The sequence below is a fragment of the Mus caroli genome, chromosome 3, assembly GCF_900094665.2.
Source record: "Mus caroli chromosome 3, CAROLI_EIJ_v1.1, whole genome shotgun sequence".
NCBI classification, from domain to species: domain Eukaryota; kingdom Metazoa; phylum Chordata; class Mammalia; order Rodentia; family Muridae; genus Mus; species Mus caroli.
Window position 1 is genome coordinate 135,777,980 of NC_034572.1, and position 11,999 is coordinate 135,789,978.

An 11,999-nucleotide genomic window follows, 5' to 3' on the forward strand; every position below is an offset into this window, starting at 1 on the left:
TTTTTGAGACAGGGTTTCTCTGTATAGCCCTGGCTGTCCTGGAACTCACTTTGTAGACCAGGCTGGCCTCAAACTCAGAAATCCGCCTGCCTCGGCCTCCCGAGTGCTGGGATTAAAGGCGTACGCCACTACGCCTGGCGATTTCACACTCATCTTGAGGTAGAAAATCTGAAAAAAAATGTTGTTATGAAGTTGATTGCATTTAAAGTTATGGTGCCCAGTAGAGCTCTGCAATCATAAAAATCACATCTAAGGTAGAAGTAATCTCTTGCTAAAAGAGTTTCAACTAATCCTAACTAAATTCAATGGGACACACACACCACACACACACACACACACACACACACACACACACACACACTAAGAAGGGTTTCTATGGATAACGGAGAAAAGGTGAGAGGAGGTTACAATGGAAACCAGGAGCGAGTCTCAACTGTATAAATGCAGCAAAATGTCAAGCTATGAAGGAATAAAAAGAACATGACAGGGTGTCCCTACTCATACAAGTTCTTCCTCACTTTCCCTTAATAAAACAACTTAGTTAATCTGCTGTTTAAAAAATGAAGAAACTTCTAGTGCCAAATAAACATAACTTTGTTCACAGACTATTCCTCTTACAACGTTCCCAGCTTCGATAAGGATATAATCTTATATACATTCCCTAGGTTTCTAAGAAAATAAAATGTAGATTCTTTTGAAAAAACAATTCTCAGAAATGCTGAAGTGTATCTAAGGTCTCCATGTTTGTGTTTGTTTGTATTTTTGTTTTGTTTTGGTCCATCTATAGAACCTACTAAGTGCAAAGCAGGATGAGATTTGTAAGAAGAACGTGGATGCTTCTGCAGCCCTCTGCTCAACCCTACTTCTGAGTATTTTTAAGCCTCTGGAACAAGAGGTGGCACAGGAGTTCTATCACAAACCAGGAGGCCACAAGCTCTTCCTTCAGAGGATGGAAGAGCTAAAGGCAAATTACCGTCAGCAGCCAGGGAAGGGAACACAGGTATCCTTCATCCCCAGTACAGGTGAAGTGATGTGCTCTATGTCTCTGCCCGTGAGTTTCTCTTCTGCTGCCTGGACATGTGCCTGACACAGATGTTATGGTGGAGAGCTTCATTGACCGCTGTAGATAAACGCAAACCATCGCTGTGATCATTAGACTTCCGTGGTAGCCATCGAGGTTAATGACCATCAAAGGGACTAATTGGGATGACACAGGCAGAATCTCCGTTAGTGAAGCCAGTTTAAGGAAATCAAGTAACTGATTGGCTTAAAAGGCTTTTAGTCCATGTGTAGATACATTCCAGGGTTCAAATGATGTAATTCATTCTCCTTACTTTATTATTTATTTCCAACCTCTACTTCATTTTTATGCTTTGTTTTCCTGATTGTTGGCTTGGTTTCCAAGCAGCTCCCCCACCTGCTGCCAAAGCAAACTAAAACAAAAACAAAAGTCTCAGATGCCCCAAGTTTAGCTTGCCCATAGAGATGTACACCTCAGAGGAAGCAAGTGTATCTGCTCCAGCACCCATATTAGTTTTTTAAAACACCCAAATGTTCATGTTTATATACCCATAAATAAGACTGGTTCCTGTAGCATTCCTGGGTGCTGTGACTGGCCTGGCTAGTATCATTCCCATGCATGAGGATTGATGGAGAGTCCCATCATGTATGTACTGGCTGAGCATCCCTCAGGAAGGAGAGATAGCGAGAGAAGAAATAAAGACATTTCTCAGGTTGCAAATTAGCATTTCCTAATTATAACAGCATCTTTTTGGGAGTTCCAGGCTGAGGAAGTGCTGCAGACCTATTTGAACGCCAAAGAAACAGTGAGCCATACAATTCTACAAACAGACCAGGTTCTCACAGACAAGGAGATCCAGAGGAAAGGTGAGCAGGAAATGGAGCCAGTATTACATGATGTACAGGAAAGCTAACACTAGCACAGCCTGCCTTTGCAAGCAGAGAGCACTGTAGTTTTCCTAGTGTCTTGTTTTCCTTTTCCTCAGCGGAGCAAGAAAGAACAGAGGCTGCCCGGCTTGAAGCACAGAGGTTGGAGGCTATTCGCATCCAGGAAGAGCAAAGGAAAGCAGAGATAGAGAGACAGCATCAAGAGCAACTGTGGCAAATAGCGATGGAGAAGGCAAGATTTGCGCGAGAGCAAGAGAGGATCCTGAAGCAGAGGGCCCAGGTACTTGTGAACTAATTCCCTCTCAAGTGTCACTCAGCTACTCATCCCTCTCCCATCTGTCAAGGTGACGGTCTGAGGAGGAGAGACGGGCTCAGGTGATAGCTCAGGGCAGGGATGCTAGAGCCAGACTGTGGGGCGTCAACCCCAGTACCACCTTTTACCAAATATGTTTTTGCAAGTTGTCCCCTCTCTCTGTACTTTGGTGTGAGAGACCAAATCTTTTGGGTTCAGATTCCATCTTAGAGAACTTGACCTGAGGTTGAACTCATGTTAACTAACAAACTGACATCCTAGCACCAGTTTCCAGGCTACCTCCCCCCACCCCCAACAAAACCTGCATCTAGCATCTCTTTCCAGGTTATTCCCCAACAAATCTACACCCCAAGGTTACAGAAGTTAAGTTTATGGCTCCCAGCACCAGCCAATTATGTTAAAGGCCATAATGCTCCCCACCTCCCAATTAGATGTGTATTAGGCTAGATACTCTCTTTTTGCCTCTATAAATACTCATCTAAAACTGGGCTCAGAGCTCCTGCTTTGTCAGGGTTGATGGGGAGCCCAAACTTGAGGCTAGATCCTAATTCGATTACCTCAGAATCGGGTCCTTGGTGGTCTTTTTGGGGTTCACGAATGTTTTCTGGCACAACATATTGGTGTATTGGCCAGGAACTCCAAGGCCTCCAGGACTCAACCCTGAAGGTCTCAATGTCTGTCTGAGTCTGTGAGTCTGTCCATGTGTTTACGTATGGTAATTCTTGCCTGTGTCTTTGTTTGTAAACTCTGAGTGGTGCCACGTCTGTAATTCTGTTTTGAAATGAGGCCTTAAATCTGTATCTGTAGGCAGAGGCAGTTAAAGCAGGCATGCCAGGGGACCTTGGCCACATGGGACCAGAAGACATTCTGAGTTCTGGTCTGGGGTGGGCATGGCCTTGGAGAGCCAAGAACACCCACTGATCTAGTTACTTTTGTTCCTTCCTGAAGGGAAGGGACAAGTTTAAAAGACAATTTTTTTCTTATGTTTTATGTTTATTGTCTCTGTTATGGGGCTATTTTGATAGATGTTAATATAGGACAGGTGCCTTCAACTCCATTAAGTTAAAACTAGGGGACAAAATCTTTCTGTCATCATTAGGAAAACTTTTCCTCTCCAGACAACAGGCAGCCCCACCTTATTCAGTCCCTCAGGTGGGATAGCAGCTGTACCACAGGCAGCAACTCTGATACCACAGGGGGCTGCCTTCTGAGCCCGAGTCTTTCATCCTGCTCTTGTGCACAGAAAGGCTGGTTGGTAATCAAGAAAACCAACCTCATCACTATTGGCCTGTTGCAACTAGTGACTTTATAACTAGAGAACTCAGAACTCCTCCTTTACAGTAATTAATCTCTTAGAAATAGTCCTCTTTAACCCCCACCCCCACCCACCCAGCCCACTTGGCCTGATTGCCAAAAGCTCTTGCAGGTTCTCTTCATCACAGACAGAGGCTAGGAAACTGGTTCTTGGCCCTACTGGGGAACCCACCAGCAACCAGGAAGCTATTGAGGCTGGCTTTCCCTTCAACCCACCCAGATTAGGACTTCAACCCTGCTAACGCTAAGGAGAGACTCTAAGTCTTACTGCCAGGCTGACTGGCAGGTCTCGAAGTGGCTGTAAGACAGCCCACCAATTTGGCCAAAGATAAATAAGGTATTAGTCAGAGAAATGAGGAGTGGTCTGCAGCTTTCTTAGAAACGTTCATAGGGACATTCCAAAGCAGAAGCAGCAGCAGCTGTAGCTTTTATCAATCAGACAGCACCGGGTACTAAGAAAAAGCTCCAAAGGGTTCAGAGGTTAAGGGAAAAAAAAGTCTGAGTGGCAGAGAAAATGCTTAATAATAATAATAATACTAGAGTGCAGAGGAAAAGCAGTTGAAGGAAGAGAAACAGAGAAAAGACAGTAGAAAAGAGCAGAAGCAACAGATTCAAGATCTGGCAAAGATCCTGTTGGCTGCCACCGCTGAACCAGAGGACCATAGGAGACGTCTGAAACAGATGGCTTCTAGAAAAAGTGATAAAGGGGGGGACCTTAAAGATTGAAAATGCCCCCACTTAGAAAGGAAAGAGAAAACCTGCCCACTTCCTTGTTGGTAATAGAGCTCAACATTCTGTCTTGCTGAAATCTGAAGAGTTCTCTTCAACAGTTTATAAATGACCTCTTGGGGTCTGCAGAAACCAAACAAAAATGCCTAGAAAGGCCTCCTAGAAACCCTGGGAAATTTAGACTATCTCGAAGGCCCTACTCTGCCAACTACAAGTGGCCTCCCTAGATCTGGGGGAAACATATTAAGAGAAGGTCAGAGATGGCTCTCCGAGGCCAGAAAGCAATTTCTATACCAGCTTTGGGGTTGCCAGAAGAGATTAAGCCCTTCTATCTCTTTATGGATGAGAGAGCTGAGTCCCAGTTGCCAGAGATTGTCCCCCTCCCTCTTTTGTGCATTACAACACCTACAGCCCTCCTGGATAAGGATGCTGACAAGCTGTCACTGGGCCAAATCCTGACTATCACCAATGCCAGAACGACTCGTTACCTGTCTCTCCTCTTAAATCCCCCTAAGATAAACTTTCAGGTCCAGCTGCCCTTAGCCCGTCTACCCTGCTGCCTGACCCAGGCCTTGATGGGCCTCTGTATTACTGTTCAGACATTTTGACCCATATCCATGGAACCAGATCAGATCTTCAGGATATCCCCTTGATGGATGTATGGTTCATCAATGGCAACAGCTCCATTGAGAAGGGACAGGGGTATGCTGTAGCAGTGGTTGTCTCAAATACTGAGATCATATGGGCAGAGCCACTCCTGGCAGGAATGTCAGCCCAGAAAGTTGAACTGATAGCTCTAACCAAGGTGTTAGAGCTGGGAAGGCACAATGCCTTTACTACCGCTTGTGTCCACAGGCCTATTTATATAGAGAGACCTAACGGCAAAAGAAAAGACTATCAAATATAAAGAAAAAAAATCCTCTCCCTACTAATGGCTCTATGGGTGCCTAAAAAGCTGGCCATCATCCATTGCTTGGGACACCAGAAAGGAAAAGACCCAGTTTCAGAGGACAACAATCTCTCTTGCCTTTGACTTCCCAGGAGCCAGGGGACCCTATACTCCCTGACCAGCCTAAGTATTCAAAAGATGGCATAACCTGGACTAGAAATTTTCCCATGACACAGCGTTATGTTGGATGGTAGAGAACAGCAGATTACAAACTCCTTGAGCCAGAAGAAATGGGACTACACACTCTCAGAAGATCCACCGCTCTTCCCACATGGGCGTCTATATAATACAGGATTTGCTAATATCTGGATTTCGGGTGCCAACTCAAAGATAGTTGAGATGGTCAAAACTGGTAAAGCCTGCCAGCTAACTAATATGGTGGATAATGAGAAGAACCCTGCCAGTTGGTTCAGAGGCACAAAGCCTAGACTCTACTGGGAGACAGACTTCACAGAGATAAAAACCAAGAAAATGTAGATGTAAATATTTACTGATGTTTATAGATGCCTTTTCAGTTTGAACTGAGGATTTCCTCAGCAAGCATAAAACTACATCCACGGTGACAAAGAAGGTCTTAGAGGACATACTACCAAAGGTATGAACTTCCTCAGATGATAGGGTCAGACAGTGGACCAGTGTTTTTGTCCCATGTAAGTCAGAGACTAGCCAGTATTCTGTAGATTGATTGGGAACTTTATTGTGCATATGGACCCCAGAGTTCAGGACAGGTAGAGAGAATGAGCAAAACTCTAAAAGAGACCTTAACTAAGACACTGGCAATGACTGAGTTAACTCTCTTTCCCTTCTCTCTCTACTGGGTGTAAAACTCCTCCACCACCCCTCCCCCCTTACCAGATGGGACTCACCCTTTTAAAATCATGTTTGCGTTACCATCCCGCATTATTCTTGACGTACAGGCAAAGGGCATCCCTGGGTTCAATGATTGCCAATTGCTAGATGATCTCAAAGGTGTCCAAGGGGCTCATAAACTTGTTTGGCCTACACTTCATGTTCTTTATGAAACAGGTCTCCCTCCAGCCAGGGGTCATTAAAATCTCATTTAAATGTTTCTGTGTTATCATCTTGACACCATCCATTGCCCTGAAGTTTGACAGGATGACAGTGGTAGATCCATCACATATCCATTTGCAGTTGAAGAGGACCTGACCAGCAAGAGGAAACTCAGCCTCAGGACTCTTCCTGTCTCCCATTGATGGACCCTTCACCCACATGACACAAGCTGCAGGGCCATCATAAGAACTGGGAGATGACAACCCTGACCCCCTCTAAGACATGGCTAGTTATGTTATGAGATAACATGTCCCACCTCCAAGATTCTCTAGGCTCCATGCAGAGATAGTCAGAAAATCAATGGCCGGAATTAGAGAGGGCCTTACTAAACATTAGAGAGACTTAAATGGTTATGGTTATAAAGAGTCACTATCAGTCCCTCCAAAACCTAGACAACAAAGCCTATGAGCTCCAGAAAACGCCATGTTTGGGCCTCCTAGTTACCTGAGAAAGGGAGGAATGAGAGACCCAAATCTTTTGGGTTTAGACTCTATCTTACAGAACCTGACCTAAGGTTGAACTCAAGTTAATTAACAAACTGACACCTAGCACCGATTTCTAGGCTACCGCAGTCCCCAACAAAACCTGCATTCAGTACCAGTTTCCAGGTTATTCTTCAACAAATCTATACCCCAAGGTTGTAGTTCTTCCCCTGGCACTTCACTTCCTAATAACCACCAATCAGAAAAAAAAAAAAAGCAAAAGTTGTTTATGGTTTGATTCCCAGCATCAGCCAATTATGTTAAAGACCATAATGATGTCCCCCTAATCAGATGTGTTTTAGGCTAGATACCCTATTCTTGCCTCTATAAATGCTTGCCTAAAACTAGGCTTAGAGATCCACCTTCCTGCTGGGTCAGAGTTGTCAGGGAGCCCAAAGCTTGGGCTTGAATAGAGACCCCAATGTGATTGCCTTGGGATCAGCTCCTTGGTGGTCTTTTGGGGGGTTCAGGAATGTTTCCTGGCGCAACAGGTGCAGTGTAGAGGCAGCAACCACATGTGTTTTACAAGATTATGATAGTAAATGCTTAAATATTTGGATTTAGAATGATGTTTGGCACAGAGTGTGCATAATCAATTATTAAATAAGAATGGAGGCATTTCTTGATCACATTAACTACCTCTGCTCTAGACCATCATGTGTCTTGATCATGGTGGGTTTTTGTTGTTGTTTGGTTTTTTTACAGGAAGTTTATAGTCTGTGTCTTCATTCCTGTTTTGTCTTACCCATTGCTGTTTCTCATGGTCTACACCTTTGTTTCTTTAGTCCTTCAGCACTTAGGAAGCAGTATGCATGGTTTATCAGGTACAAAGCCCTTTGGATGAATTCACTGATCTAACCATCATGAAGAAGAACTCTTGTGTTCCTAGCACTCAGGTGAATTCTGTGACTTCCCACAAAAATAGGCCAAATGCAGGCATCACACACCACACAAGCTTGCAGGCGGGAACTTCAGTACTGCTGCTTCTGCAGAGTGGATGTGAAATTCTTAGCTATCAATCCTAAAACACTGTCCCTATCCATTCCCTGGCTTGCGAGTATGTCTACAGGCAGTAGCTCTCTTAGGGGCTACTCTAACATAGTTTTGATATCCCGTGCTTTCCTGAAAAGCAAAGTGGACAATCACTAGCTGCCAATCAAAGTGTGGCGAACCCACCCTAATCTTCAGCCAGGACTCAGAGGGCTGCACTTGACACTCTGGGTGGCAGGTTGTCACCTCAGTGCTCTGTATACAGCCTCTTGTAGAAAAATATCTGCCACTATTCCATGTGTAGGTAAGAACTGAAGTGAATATGTCACTGAGATTACCAAGGAGATTTCTCCATCTGAGGAAGAAGACTGTGTTGGAATGGAATTCTAAAGACACTAACAGCTCAGAGATTGATATATGCTATGTCTGAAACTGGAGAAAAAGGATGAAATGTGATAGAATGTTTGTAGGCGACATATACTGATGGAAGTGAGCTTTTCAGGGATTGTCTTCCTTACAATCAATTGACTTAAGTAGGGAAATGCCAATGGTTTAGGAATGAGACCAGAGTTGATCCTAGGGTTTTGTTGTTGTTAAGCTTCTATGTTTCTGTTTATTGCATTTTAGGAAGAGGCTGATAGAATCAAGGCAAAGCAGGAAGCTGAACGCAGAGCACTTCAACAGCAGCTCCAACACTTGAGGGACACGAGGTACCACTGTAGACATCCCGACTGTGTTATAAGCTAATATGCCAAAACCTGAGCCCTCCATTTCTTCTTGCTTCTTATTGAAGACACAAAGGAACAAGAGACTGAAGGACTTCAGACAATCAAAAGTTAAGAAGCCTCAGTGCCCCCTGTCGAACTGCCATATTTGTCTCAAGATATTTTATGTTACTCCGGGGGTGTTAGTGGAGTAGAACTTGGCCAATATCTACAACTCACATGGTATCTCTTCTTCTGGTGGACATAGGAAGAAGATACCAATGAGAAATCAGAAAAGATTCATATTTCTCAACAGGGTGGAGTTCCCTAGTCTGTGGCAGTGGGCTGGCTCTTCAGTACAGTGTACTGACCATCTGCATGTTCTTCTTCCTTTCCGTTTCTTTCTTAGGAGCCCAAACACATTATAGTCAACCTTGTCACATGGTTAACGTCATGTCACTCACACATGGAGGGAGGTTTGTTCCTCTAGAATTCTGCTGTGTCCACATTCTATCTCTTGTCACGTGATTAGTGGTAAAGAAAGTCTCTTTAATTTTGATACACAAAAATCACCATTTGTCTGTTTCCATTTTTCTTCCTTAAACTCTATACTTGCCCAGGTATATTGCTCACAGGAATTCTTAACCACAGGAATGACACTGATTTTAAATCATTTTGATGATTTAAAATGTAAAGTTTTTAAATGATTTCTCACTATTCTAAGCCTGTCTCTGTTTCGGGGTTGATTTGCTTTATTTCTTTAAACAAAAACAAAAACCAAACCCTGTGCTTGGTTTTTCTGTGTGTCTTAAAATTCTTTTAATTACATGCTGTCCATTGTTGGTAACATAATTAAGATTGATAGATTTATGCTTGGAATGTGCATTTCCCTTTTATATTGAGATGTATCTGGCAAGCATTGTCTCAGTGTAGTTGTTCAGCTGGAAATAGCCTTAGTTTGTTCTAATAAAGTAAGTAGCCCTTGCCTTTATCTATCCAGAAGGCAATGGGGAGAGGGAGAGAGAGGGAAGGAGGGAGGGAGGGAGGGAGGGAGAGAGAGAGAGAGAGAGAATTACCTGTTTGTGTTAGTCTCATTCTGTGTTCAATAAAATGGAATAAAAAATAAAATTCACTAAATTGATTCGCCTGTATGTCTCAACTTTATATACTACAATTCTTGCTCATACTGAAATTCACATGTCATAGGACAGAAGCACCTGAGCAGAAGCAAAAAGTGGAAACTTAGATAAAATGTAGCATTTTTAGCACTTATAACTACATTGATTAACATTTATTTTCTCATTTTAAATAAATAAATATTTTGGAGCTTGAATAGTTACTATTTCATTTAGAATAGAAATCAAGTTAAATTAGCTTCATGATGTTTCAGTCCAGATAGACAGCTCAGAGCAAGCAGGAAACATAATCTGCAAGAACAATCAACAAAATAATAGTGATTTCTTCTGAATGACAGCATTAGGGAATTTTACATACAAACTCACATCTATCTATCTATCTATCTATCTATCTATCTATCTATCTATCTATCTATCTATCTATCTATCTATTTATCCTACTTCTATGAATGGAAGAAATTATGTTAATAACATGAATACATTTTAAGGAATGGTGAAGGTGGAAAGAAAGAAAAGAAATAAACACAAACCATGACTTCTATACTTGCTGTTGGGTAATAGCAGGAGGAGCCAGCTGGGGTGGCAGAATGATGGCATGTGATCAGATGTTGTTTGTTTATGCCCATCCTTCAGCCTCTGCATTTGCTCCCTGCATACCCTGAGTCCCAGGACACAGGGGTCTTCTTTGGGCATTCACTAGGGTCTGAAGCAAAGAGTATAGGTAGGCCACCCATTACTTTCTTCCTAAAGTGGCCTTACAGAGTGAGAGACCAAGCCCTAGGACCTCTGCAGAGATACCGCAGTGCGATTGTTTCCTCTTAGATGCTTCTTGGCATTTTCTGTCAGACTTTGAAAAAATTAAAATGATGCTCATCTTACAGATGGCTTAGCTGCCAAAATGTGTACTTTGTATGTTTTGGTATATAGCTATACTTAATATGTTCCATAGATCTCACAATGCTATGAAATATCCAATCCCTTTGTACTAACTATCCATGAAAATAACTATAAGGTTTGATTTTATCTCTTTATCTTGTACATTTAAACAAAATGTATGATTCATGCATACATCAACATAATATTCTAGGATTTATCTCATTCTAGTTAAATTCGAAGTTATAATCTCTTTGGTTTCACTATCTCAGCCCTCTGCAGTAAGAACAAAACCCTATGTTGGCAAACAAACAACAAAACCCTCATGCCTTTTAACTTAGTAAACTCATATATTCCTTTCCTTGGAACTCAGAAGTAGACATATGCAAACAACACTTACACCTAAGGCTGAGAAAAGAAATGTGAAGAAGGGCTGAAAGATTGTAAGACACAGAAGACAGAGCTCCTGCTGCCAGACAGTGTGCCCTCGCCAGAACTCGGAAAATGTACCCAAGAAATCTCAACTGTATTCCTGATGAAAACTGGTATAATGGCAACATCAGATGCAATGCTGATGTGGACAGGAGAGATTCCACTCGATTGCACTCCTACAGCTACAGGAAGTCATTGGGAGCTTTGAAGGAGAACTGGTTTCTTCCAGAGAAAAATCCCCAAATACGTAGCCCAACCTCAAACGGGCACATGTATAGATGCATATATGAACAATGTTAAATGGACTCAGTAGTGTGTGTGGTGTGTGTGTGTGTGTGTAATTATGCATCCATTTTGTACATTACTGGATCCCAAGCAAGAAAACCAAGCTTTTTTCCTCCCAACAATGATGGCTTTGAATTTTACCATCAATTTTCCAGCTTCAGCCCTATCTGTCCACTGTCTTTCTGACTCTTAAGTTTCTTTGCACTGTTTGCACTAAATTACTCATTTTACTTTACACAGTCATATGCTCTTGTAATCCTGCCAGAGGAGAACATATTATTTACACCATGCAGCAAAGAGCATGATCCTGTAAGCCTCGGAGATTATGACTTTGAACATGCTCTACACATTTTTATTTCAGTATTAATTGTATTGACTTGACTTGGTCTACTATTGAGCCACAAGTTTCCTTGATGATTTAAAATCCCAGCCACTGGAGACTTTCAGATAGTTAACAACCCACAGGAACCAAGCCCCAGTCCCCAGTATCCTGGGCCTTAATCACTTCCAAAACTTGATGGCAATGACAAATAATAGGAATTAGAAGACCCTGCCGTCAGAGCCTTTCTCTGTCCAGGTCTTGCTCTAATGCCTGGGTTCAGGTTCAAGGTCTTCTCTCGATTGTCATCTTCACTGATGAACCATTTGTCTGATATCAGCTATGGAATGAAGTCCTGACAAGTTCAAACAAGATCTGTAAAGAAACATGCAGATCCATTTGAATCCTGAATCCACCCCTTACATAGATGGGTTGAAAGAGGAAAAACTGAACTTTTCCTGAACTCTCTTACCCCTCCCATCCAGAGACTGTTC

At 42.6% G+C, this 11,999-nt stretch overlaps 1 protein-coding gene across 1 annotated transcript in view; it reads left to right on the top strand.

Annotated features, from left to right (window-relative positions):
* LOC110291318 (guanylate-binding protein 5) overlaps nucleotides 1-9,474 on the top strand; it is an 18,363-nt gene extending 8,889 nt beyond the window's left edge. The window contains exons 8-11 of the mRNA XM_021158401.2: nucleotides 788-1,000; nucleotides 1,785-1,887; nucleotides 2,007-2,188; nucleotides 8,384-9,474. Of these exons, the coding sequence (XP_021014060.1) occupies nucleotides 788-1,000; nucleotides 1,785-1,887; nucleotides 2,007-2,188; nucleotides 8,384-8,503 (618 nt within the window). The 3' untranslated portion in view covers nucleotides 8,504-9,474. The remainder of the gene's footprint in view (nucleotides 1-787; nucleotides 1,001-1,784; nucleotides 1,888-2,006; nucleotides 2,189-8,383) is intronic.
* The last annotated feature ends 2,525 nt before the right edge of the window (nucleotides 9,475-11,999 follow it).